This window comes from Chelonoidis abingdonii, chromosome 6, assembly GCF_003597395.2.
Source record: "Chelonoidis abingdonii isolate Lonesome George chromosome 6, CheloAbing_2.0, whole genome shotgun sequence".
Taxonomy (NCBI): Eukaryota; Metazoa; Chordata; order Testudines; family Testudinidae; genus Chelonoidis; species Chelonoidis abingdonii.
The window spans coordinates 25458218-25470167 of record NC_133774.1 but is presented as its reverse complement, the minus strand read 5'-3'; the positions used below and the strand labels follow the sequence as shown (position 1 = coordinate 25470167).

Genomic DNA, 11950 nt, shown 5'->3' with positions numbered 1-11950 from the left:
CAAATTCTCAACAAGTTCCTCCATATTTGTTAAAATCAAGTCTAGAACAGTTTCCCCCCAGTAGCTTTTTATTTCAGAAGGTTGAAAAAGTTGTCTGCAATGCAGTCCAGGAACTTACTGGATAGTCTGTGCCCCATGATGTTATTTTCCCAACATATATCTGGATAGTTGAAGTCTCCCATCACCACCAAATCTTGGGCTTTGGATGATTTTGTTAGTTGTTTAAAAAAAAGCCTCATCCACCTCTTCCACCTGGTTAGGTGGCCTGTAGTAGACTCCTAGCACAACATCACCCTTGTTTTTTACCATTTTTATCCTAACCCAGAGACTCTCAACACTTCCGTCTCCTATGTCTATCTCCACCTCAGTCCAAGTGTGTACATTTTTAATATACAAGGCAACACCTCTTCCCTTTTTCACCGTCTATCCTTCCTGAGTAAGCTGTACCCATCCACACCAACATTCCAATCGTGTATTATCCCACCAAGTTTCAGTGATGCCAGCAATATCATAGTTGTATTTATTAGCACTTCCAGTTCTTCCTGCTTATTATCCATTTGTAGGCTTCTTGCATTTGTACATAGGCATCTAAGATACTGATTTGATCTTGCCTCCCAGTTTTGCCCTGACCCTCCTTTCTCTCTGCCATTATAGCCCACGCTCTCTCTTGTTTCCGACCCATCTCCCAGGTCTTCATGTTCCCCACTTACCTGTGGGCTTTGCTCACCTGTCCCCATCGAACCTAGTTTAAAGCCCTCCTCACTAGGTTAGCCAGTCTGTGTGCAAATAGGGTCTTTCCCCTCCTCGAAAGGTGAACGCCTTTGATTAAATGATTAAACATTACAGTGACATAATCATCTAACCTGCTCCCTCCCACCCAGCAGAAAGCTACATGTTTGTGAAGTCTCCACTGGTGACTCAATGGTACCCAACACATAGCTGAATGATTATGCTCGTTTTAGAGGAAGCCCCAAAGGGCCACCATATTTTGAACATCCATCCACCCACCTTGTTTTACCAGTCAGTGATGACACCAGATGGCAGAAGCTGGCATGTGACAGCATCTATAGAAGAGAGAGGGAGTTCTACACCACAAACTGCAGGAACTTGGAAAGCCTACTCACCTGCCTGCCCAGGGAGAGTATGAATTTTGCCAAGGAGAGTGAGCTGATTAAGGCCAGTGAGCTACACGCTCTTTCTATGGAAGGAGTGGGAAAGACAAGCAGCCTCTAAGCTGCTTTTCTTCTCTCAAGAGGGGAAGAAGCACCAGGAGCCCCTTCTCTTCTGTGCAGAAGAGTGGCATGTGGTTCTACTTTTTTAAGAGGAGTAGAGAAGCTGCAGCCATTATTACTTTTCCTGGAAAAGGGCTGATGTGAAGCTGAGAGCATCCTGCATGACCCAGGGCCAAGTATTAGTTTAGTTGGTGGAGAGGGATCTCAGCATTAACTGGAGAACAAGGTTGAATGAACCCCAGAATCTGTTTATTAGGGAGCCAAAAGTGGGTAGGAGTGCTAAATTCACACTGTCCCATCTTAAATGTACTTAATTCAAAACATACCTGAAAGAAGTCAAGCTTTGGCACGTATAAATCACAAACAACTGGGGAGAATGGTCTATTCAGCATTGCTATTTCACTTTTTATCTGTTTGTAAAAAAATATGTAATGGTAAAACACCCACAATTATCTTTAAAGAGACTGGAAATAGAACACAGAGTTGGTGATGTGAATTCTTTCCAAATTTTCAGCGTTCACTTTTAGGCTAATTATAGCTTTAAACGGGGGGGGGGGGGCGCGGGGGGGCAGGGAACACTTTTAAACTGTGTTTAAAAGAAGTTTTTCCTTTTTTTTTTAAATTTAATTTGTTCCTGTGTTCCCACAGATTAGCTCCCAGACAATTTAGGGGACCTTTCAATCTAAGGTGTTTATAAGGAGTCAATTCACAATAGGATCCAGAACCCTCCAGCAATATTCTATACCAAAGAAATGTTGAACATGAGCCTATTCTTAAAGACCCACTCAAGTTAAAAAGTGAGTTCTAATTAAAAACTCAACATCTTAATAGTATAATAGCCGCTGTTCTAAAATTGGAAAGTTTTATATTATTGTAAATTACATTACAACATATCAAGCAGTCTCATGCCTTTTAAATCTTCAATACAATGACTCAATATGCTTCAGAATGGAAAGCAGACTCTTTTTAAAAATAAGAATAGCAAGTTTCCGCTCCCCCTATTTATAACACAAGGAATTGGCACTTCCAAAAACACCAGGAGCTGATGACTGGCATTGGGAAATCCAAGCATTTCTCGGCCATGTTTCTGACAACAGTTCCTTTTTATGTTGAACCACAAGTCCATTTGCAATTTTTTTTTTAAAGCTACTTTAATATTTTAATTACAAAATGTACAGAGAGCAGGAAATGAAAGGGTGAATCATAACTTTTCTCCCATTCAATAAGATATCCGTCTGAAAATTGTTATCTGAAGTATAACCACCATCGAGAAGTCTCTAGTACTGCCAGAAATAGTCCTCAGAACTTGCAATTAATGCCTATTCTCCATTTCAAACCCAATTTTTATTTACGGAGGAAGGGCAAGAACAGCCTCTGTTGTCAAGACGTTCATGCAACAAGAGATGTAACACACATTTAATTCTAAATACATACCTAGGTTTTTAGATCATTTATCACCTTGGTATCAAGAGGCCAGATTTTCAAAGGTATTTAGGTACTTAAAAATGCAGATAGGTGCCTGTAGGATTTTCAAAAGTTCCTATCCAGATCTTTAGGTGCCTAAATACCTTTGAAAATCTGGCCCTAAGTGCTTACCAGCTACAGCAAACATGTAGGATACGTGTATTCCCAGCTACAAAAAGAGTTCAGATATCACTGATTTCGTGTTTTAGCTAAATTACTGCTCAACAGAACTTATTCTCAAGCAGAGCCATTGCTAAGAATTCAAACTATATTGTCAACAGTCTACAAGCAAACAGAGCTTGAAGCTTTCAGGTGGATAATTGTTCTCCAGACAGAGGTACTTCATATACTGCAGATGCAGATTGTCAGAAGTGTTGGGTTTTGTTTGGTTGTTTTTTGGGTGGGTAGGGGTGTAAAAGATTCTGGCAGACCAAGGTTTGCTACACTACTTCATGTGACATTACCGAGAAACAGTTAAGATTGTAATCCTTTCAGGTCACCAGCTCCTGAGTACCCATTGCCAGCAGTGGATTTCGTACAGGGCAGGGGTTGGAGGGGTGCAGATACAGCCCCTGACACTAAACAGTCAAGTGTTTTGTTCAGTAAGAAAATGTGGTTTTTATGGTTTTGTCCACAGATCCCCAGTATGCTTACGCACTACTTGATTTCCAAATAGATCATTCTCTCCCACTCATCCATCTCCCACAAAATATATCCTCATGTAACTAACCTCTATGCTTTGACAACACCCATACATGGCGGAACAGGAAGTCTCATTCCTCTACTCCAGTTACACATATCCATCAGGCAATAGTTGCCCCCAAGAAGAATTTTTGAATGACCAAGCTAAGAATGCCAAGAGGGAGAGATGTGCATGCACAAAGCCCGAGTAAAGGGATATATGCAGGTGAAGCACAGAGGAGTTGGATAGTGGAATCTCAGTTCAGGGTCAGGAGGAGAGGCTGCAGCACAACCCTCCCCATTACCCAGCCTATAGGTAGGCATGACAGCTATAAACTCTCCATGACACTGCTGTGGAGCATGACTATTGGATTCATTTAATTATGTATCCTGCAGCTACTTCTTAATTCTGCGCACTCAGAACCAGTCGAAGCAAAATCAGAAATCCCTGCTGTAGAGCATATAGTGTATGCACACACCACTGGTGAACCACCATTCAACACCCAAGCCGCACCATAATAGTGCACAGATTTATTCTGGCCTTCTGCACAGGGTGAAGTTACCTGAGTCCTTTGTTATACTAGTCTACTCACACTCTTAACAAGGCTTACAGGCTTTGTTTCTTGATGCTGGCCCTTCCTGTCTCCTTTCACCCTAGTCTGCGGCTAGTCTATTTATTTTGATTTATCCAAGAAGATACAAAGAATACCATATCAGATTGTGAGTAGAAGAGGGGACCAAACTATGGCTAAGGACAGCCCATTTTGTTTATCCCTACCTAGCAAAAGAAAAAAAAAAAAGAGTTCTTCTCCTTTATCTCACATGAAAGTACAGTATTCAGCAACTCCTGCTGGCCCTATGAAATTATGCTCTAAAACTAGTTCTCTCACTGTTCAGGGAAGACTACACTTTTTGTCTTGATCTTAGATTAGGGGCTTTTGGGATCTACATTCTGATACTCCTAACAGCCTTCATGGGAGTCTGTGGGAACAGCTGCTATACAGCACCGCTTGATAACAGTCAGAAGTGCTAAGGAATCCAGCATCTTATACTTTCTTCCTCTGCTTAGTTATGCTGAGAGGTGAGAGGGTTGCCAAGAGAGGTAGAAAGGGATACTCTGTGTAAACTGCTGTACACCGATGATGGACTGCCTACATTGATATCTAGTAACGTTACGCATGCCACACATGCAGACCTTGGCTGGATTTGCCATCCTAGAGCAAACTACCTAAGAGTGAGAACAAACACGTTTGTGTGTGCAAGTTACTATGGGTATTCATACATTTAAGGGCATCATTCCCAGTCTTACTGTCCAAACAGATGTCTGCCCAAAACTCCACTTCACTTAGAGTAGTAAAGCTAAGATAGGCAACATGCTATGATCAGTAACCAAGTTCTAACAGAGATTTCAAAAAGAATAAACTTCCTTGGCTATGAAACAAGTGGTTTGGGCTTTGTGGCATGACATGCTTACTTAGAAGTATTCTGCTAATCAAAAGCCTTTGAAGATGACTGGTAAATCAGGCCACTTCGTTCACTCTTCATAATTAAGCCACCACCAGAATTAAATACGATTTCCTACATACCTAGGCCAGGTTTATTTTTTAATTTGTGTCCTTTCCACCTAAATCTGGAATTTCTGATCCAGTTATAGCCCTGTAAAACTTGAGATTTTTGGCAGCTTGATAAAGTTATAAACATTTTTACATTAGAAGACACAAAGTTTTGAATATGAAGAGTGGACCTTCTGGACAAGTGATTTTTTCTTGGGATACCAGTACAATGACTGTCCCATCTCAGTCTCAGATTAACAAAACCGTAACATCATCACAAAAATCTCTATATACGTTTATATTATTCAGTCTATTCCAAAAGCCCAAATTAAGCATAGCAACCAAACAGGCCTTTTTAGAAAGAGCTTTCCTCTCCTCTCATCTTAGTTGGTCACCAGCAATGTTCACACACAAAGTCAGCACAGCAGTTGCCTGCAATGAATACTACCTTTAGCCCAGACCTTCCCAAGCTGTGGTCCGTGGAGAACTTGGCTGGTCACATCACACCGACTTTTCCTCCTTATTCACAGCTACAGTACAACCTCAGTGTTATGAACACCTTGGGAATGGAGGTTGTTCATAACTTTGAAATGGTCTTAATTCGGAACAAAACATTACTGTTCTTTCAAAAGTTTACAACTGAACATTGACTTAAAGCTTTGAAACTTTACTATGCAGAAGAAAAATGCTGCTTTCCCTTCATTTTTTTTTAGTAGTTTATGTTTAACACTGTACAGTATAGTATTTGCCTTTTTCCATTTTTATCTCTGCTGCTGCCTGATAGTGTACTTCCAGTTCCAAATGCGGTATAGAGTTGACTGGTCAGTTTGTAACACGTGTTCATAACTCTGAGGTTCTACTGTACTAACCTGCATTAAAAGCCAGCTAATATACACCTCTACTGCAACGTGTCAAGAGTATGGGGGAGAAGCAGCCCATGAGACAATCTCTATATTAAAATATTGCACATGCAATGGACCTCCTCCCCCCCATATAGTTAATGGATTTATGAGGCTTCCAGTGCATAAAAGCGAAACTGTTTATTTCACATCTAGGTTCCGTCTACACTGAGGATCTGCCCTGGTTACAGCCACCAGGGGAGCTAAGAGCACACCCTGGGAGTAGCCAGGCAAAGTTGCTGTTATGACACTATTTGCTCCAATCCATTTTACCTTCATTTCAAGCAAGCTGCACTGATGCCGTAGCTTGTTCACAAAACTCCAAGTTAATTGTTGTATGAACAGATTGTTTAGAGAACTAGCTATGGTAAAGGACCACTGTATGCCATTTATTTCAAAGCAGCATGTTATTTTCAAAGAAAAAAAACTAAGCATAAATACACTGAAATCACAGATTATTTAATGTTGCAATATGAAAGATTTCATATTTCTGATACAGATTCAGAGTCTTTCAGATCAGAAAGGACCATCATAATCATCTAGTCTGACCTCCTGCACCTTGCAGGCCACAGAACCTCGCTCACCCACTCTTGCAAATAGACCCCTAACCTTTGGCTGAGTAACCGAAGTCCTCAAATCGTGATTTAAGGACTTCAAGTTACAGAGAATTCACCATTTACACTCATTTAAACCTGCAAGTGACCCTGCCCTATTCTGCAGAGGAAGGAAAAAAAAAATCCCTAGGGTCTCTTGCAATCTGACCTGGGGGAAAAATTCCTTCCCATCCCCAAATACAGTGATCAGTTAGACCCTGATCATGTGGGCAAGACCCAACAGTCAAACGCCTGGAAAAGAATTTTCTGTAGTAACTCAGAGCCATCCCCATCCAGTGTCCCATCACCAGCCATTGGAGATATTTGCTGCTAGCAGTCACAGATCAGCTACATGTCATTGTGGGCAGTCTCATCATACCATCCTCTTCATAAACTTGGCAAGCTCAGTCTCAAAGTCAGTTTTTTGCCCACAATGCTCCCTTGGAAGGCTGTTCCAGAACTTCACTCCTCTGATGGTTAGAAATGCATCTAATTTCAAGCCTAAATTTGTTGATGGCCAGTTTATATCCATTTGTTCTTGTGTCCACACGGGCACTTAACTAACTCCTCTGTTTCCCTAGTATTAATCCCTTTGATGTATCTAGAGAGAGTAACATCTTCTCTTCTTTGGTTAGGCTAAACAAGCTCTGAGTCTCCTCTCATAAGGTAGGTTTTCCATTCCTTGGACCATCCTAATAGCCCATCTATGCACCTGTTCCAGTTTGAATTCATCTTTCTTAAACATGAGAGGCCAGTATTGCCCACAGTATTCCAGATGAGGTCTCACCAGTGCCTTGTATAATAGCACTAACACTTCCCTATCACTACTGTAAATACCTCACCTCATTCGAGGACTGCATCAGCCTTTTTCCACAGCCACATCATACTGGTGGCTGGCTCATAGTTATCCTGTGATCAACCAATACACCCAGCTCTTTCTCCTCCTCTGCCACTTCCAACTGATAGCCCCCCCCAGCTCATAGCAAAATTTCTTGTGGTTAGTCCCCAAATGCATGACCTTGCACTGTGCACTATTCAATTTCATCCCATTTCAATTACTCCAGTTTACAAGGTTGACCAAATCGTCTTGTATGATATTCCAGTCCTCCTCCTCATTGGTATGATCAGTGTTGCTACGCGTTCCACCCAAAAGATGACAGAAAGTCCAACATATGGCATACATGTCAAGAGTCCGTGTCACTTTCATTTTATCTGGAAGACAATTCAGTGCTGCCATGCCACAGAGTGTGTGCCACAACACAATTAATAAGACTTCCTACAAGCAAACATATGACACAGCTTCATGGACATACATTCCGCACTCCACAAAATGCCACAAAAATGTGTTGCATCAGAACACAGTGAATATTAGTCAGCCATACTGAGTGATTGTGTAAACGAAGGTGGCATTCCCACTGCTTCAGAAGAAATCCACGCATTGTATGAGGTCAAATTAACCCCCCTCTTGGTAATCTTACTGGTAACTCAAACAGAATATGGAACTCAGCTGAAGGTTTCTCTCCAATTGCAGCTCTTTCTGAGGTTTGACAAACCCTGGAGGACTTTCCTGTCCCTAGTTCCCTGCATGAGAGGCAGGTGCAAGCATCTACTCTGACTGGTAGAATTAACTAGCCACATCTGCCTTATCAGCTCTATGCAAGGCTCCAGAACTCCTGCTAACAGGATAGCCAACAGGACAACTGCTTATCCCTATATGGCGTTACAGACCTTGTCACCCTGTTACAGTCTGGACACTGTTTTCTAAGTTAAGTGTTCAGATTCCACAGTGATAATAATGGTACAAATGCCTAAATAGAAACATTATTTGTTATTAAAACTATTAATAGGATAAACTAAGCTCCAGGTACAGGATCAAGATTTGTGAAAGGGCCCTATCTGGCAGAAGACTGGTGGACCCCACACACATGCAGATTTTCACATAAGCCAGATAATGTCCTAAGAGAGGCACGTGGCCAATTCTGATTAGCCTGTGTAACAGAGAATTACACTCCAAAACAGAAACAGTTTAGAGACCTACTGTACTCTCCTGTTACATTAGTATTTGGAAAATGCTTCTGTTCTCTGTAGTTGATTAACCTACAGCCTTATCTAGTTGGGAGTGGAGGATTGTTTCCACAATACAAACTAACAAATATTAGTCAGCCAGAGCAAGCCCTGGAGTACTTACATCACTCTTTCTGAACTTTGCTTTCAAGCTCTTCATCTTTATCCCATTCAGCTTTCGAAATCTGAGGTTTTTTTCAACACCTAGGCAAAACAGAAAGGAAAATAAGTTTCTAACTAGATATCACATAAGTTCACTAGGATCCGTATTATATTTTTCAAAATAGATCTTTGACTTAAAAACAAATCAAGAAGTATGTAAAGAATTTTCCAACATTCTTTAAAATTAATAGCATTTCAGAGTTTCCTGAAGTTTAAATGGCACAAGTCCAACACTGACTGAATTCCTGCTGAGCAATAGCATGAAACAATCTTTACTTGTTATTCATAAGTTTGTGTTTTATAATACTAGTAATATCTTGCCTAAAGAGGTCCACTGACATGCTCATAACAGGTAACATTTGTACGAGCTTCCTGGCTTATTTCAGTGTTATTGTCAAAGCAACCACTTGTAAGGTGGGTAGTGGGAAAGAAACTGGAGGGAAATATACAAAGTCATTGAATTAAGGTTCTTGCACCCAACCCTGGCACACATTGTGGGATAATGTCAGAAACTTCCTCTATCACTCAAATATATGGAGAAGTTCTGTACAAACATCTCCACTAATAGTTTGCGTACACATATGAAAACAAACGTAATGGGAAGAGAATAGCTATTGGGAGAAAGATTAACAGACTTCTGGAATGAACAAAGTCATCTAAGTAACAAAATTCCAACATTTCAACATCTGTTGACAACTTACAAAATATGTTTGTGTTATGTTTACAGAAATAATCTGTCCACGTATTTTTGGAGTTTTAGCTGCCATGCAAGCTCCTACTGAAGGAACAATTTAACAGCAAAGAATATTCATATGCACAAAGTTCTGTTTCTTTCTAGAAACTTTCCCCTCCAAATTAGAATAAAGAAAAAACATTCCCTATTGAAGTTCAGAGTCTAGTCAAATAAATGAATAGCTATGAATATACTTCCCTCCCCTAATTTCTATAGGTCACCTATGTTCACCGTATGAAATTTCATGTCATTTTCAGAGACTCTAGACTCCAGTCTGATAAAGAAAAAAAACCAACAACATTCTTTCATCACATCAGTTAAGTTAAAGTGCCAATTTACTTTCTGGCAAGCAAGTACAAATTAAGATTTAATACACACGCGCATGTAGTCTTTCAAAATGGTATCATATAGTTTTATCAACAGTTACGTTGCAAGAAGGTGGTATATTTGTGGAAAGCCAAGAAAAAACCCAATACCACACACATCATACTACAAACCATCCTTTTGAACTAAGCACAGCTACTGGAAGCTTTTAAATCACCAGAGCTCTCATGAAGATATTTAAACAACAACAACAAAACCACATGAATAAACTTCCCAAAACATCTCACAAACATGCAAACTAGGTCTGTAGGAGGGCCAATTCCACTCCTTCCCCCAAAACAAATACCTTTCCGTAGAAAGTTAAAGTAACATCAAATCTAATTAAAGGACTCAGGCATGATTAGGTAGCTGTTCTGCAGGCAGAACATTGACTCACTTGTAATACAAGAACAAGGGGACAGTCAATGAAACACAAAAAGCAATAAGTGTAAAGAGTGACCTCTGCAGAGGTGGAAAAACAATGGACTTGAGCTCCCCCTCCCTTTTGGGGGGCGCAGGAGGGGTGGCAGGCACTTCTTTATGACAGACAGAAGTCCTGAAAGGTTTTTTTTTGGGGGGGGGGGGGGGGGGAGACACACCACGAAACTCATTTTATTTTGCAGGTGCTGTCCAGGCAGGAGGATGCTAAAATGATGGAGAATTAATGAGAGGGTGACATGTCATGAGCCAACCCAGAGAGTCGAAGTCAAGCTATTTTATGGGGAAAGGGTTTTGTATCGTAATGTTTTAGAACAACAAATTTTATTTTTGTCAAATCCATTTAACTTGATCGACTCTAACAAAAGGCAGCCTCTGTCAAGATCAAGAAACCTCCCCTCTCCCATGAAGGAGTCAGAACTCACATCCAACATCTGAGACTTCCTAAAGGTCCTCCAGCAAAACCAAGGAAGAGCAACCGTGACTTTCCTGGTACTTCCCAGGTAAAAAACCCAAGACTTTCACATGTCAGGCCTTCTTTATACATCTAAGCAGAAAAGAAGGGGTGGAGGTGGCAGAAGCCCAATGTTTTACAAGTCCTTTGCAGATGATCACTTTTAAAACTGATATAAAAAGGTGTTCTTTTATTTAAAAGCCTCTGGAACATACCACCACAAGATATCACTGAAGCCAATAGTTTAGCAGAATTTGAGACAGATTAAACACTTACATAAGTAACCAGACTGTTCAATTATTCCTTTAAAATAATTTAAAAAGGACTAAAAACAAATGTTCATGCATCAGGGCAAAGAAATCACCAAGCCAGGATTTAAACAAACACCACGGCCACCCAGAAACAAAACATTCCCTTATGGGCAGGCTACTAAACAATTGTCTGCTGCAGGTCTGTTCAGGGTTTTTTGCAGCTTATCTGAAGCAACTGAAGACAGGATGTTATGGAAGACAGAATACTCGATTAGATGGACTAGTGGTAAGATCGTCTATGGGAATTCCTGAATATGCAGCCACTTTGTCTGTAGAACTGGGCCTTATATAGGACTTATTATACATTCCAATCAGGGCAGGCTCCAGGTACCAGCTAAAGAAGCAGGTGCCTGGGGAGGCCAATACCAAGGGGTGGCACGTCTGGGTCTTCAGTGGTGGGTCCCTCAGCCCCTCTTGGAGAAGGACCTGCCGCCAAATTGCAGTCGAAGAGTGGAGCGGCACAATCGTGCTGCTGTGGCTTTTTTTTTTGCCGCTTGGGGCAGCAGAAAACCTGGAGCCGGCCCTGATTCCAATTAGCAGCTGTTTTGATGGTTTGTTTGTTTTTGTGTTTGTTTTTTTTTTGGGGGGGGGGGTGAAGCTTCCTGTTGGAGGCCAACATTACAACTAATTTTTTTCCACAAGATTCATCAAGATCACATTGCCTACAGTATGTGCATTTTATATATTATGGTATTATCTAAATCCACAGCAGAATAAAATTTTAGGTAGGATGCCAAAAAAAAGGGGGGGAGGAGGGTGTGGGGAGAGAAACCAACCACCCCACAGATTCCCAGGTTTAGTATTGTTCATGACCCACATACTCTAATCTTTTCATCAGAGACAACTAAAAACAAACATTAAGATTAGAACTTGTGCATCATAATGCTCATGATCCCTCAACAATAGAGACAGAAAAACCTGCAAAACAACTGGCTTTCGTTTCCTCTTACTAAGGTCTACATTCTCAAAAGGGAGTAACTATTGGAATTAGCACAGAAGAGGT

The 11950-nt window shown here is 40.8% G+C and overlaps 1 protein-coding gene across 5 annotated transcripts in view; it reads right to left on the bottom strand.

The window, feature by feature from the left end:
* Positions 1-11950, bottom strand: part of RAI14 (retinoic acid induced 14) — a 156293-nt gene that overhangs the window by 134559 nt on the left and 9784 nt on the right. For all 5 annotated transcript variants that reach the window (XM_075066895.1, XM_075066893.1, XM_075066896.1 and 2 more), the window contains one exon: positions 8611-8690. In XM_075066895.1, coding sequence (XP_074922996.1) covers positions 8611-8690 — 80 coding nt within the window. The remainder of the gene's footprint in view (positions 1-8610; positions 8691-11950) is intronic.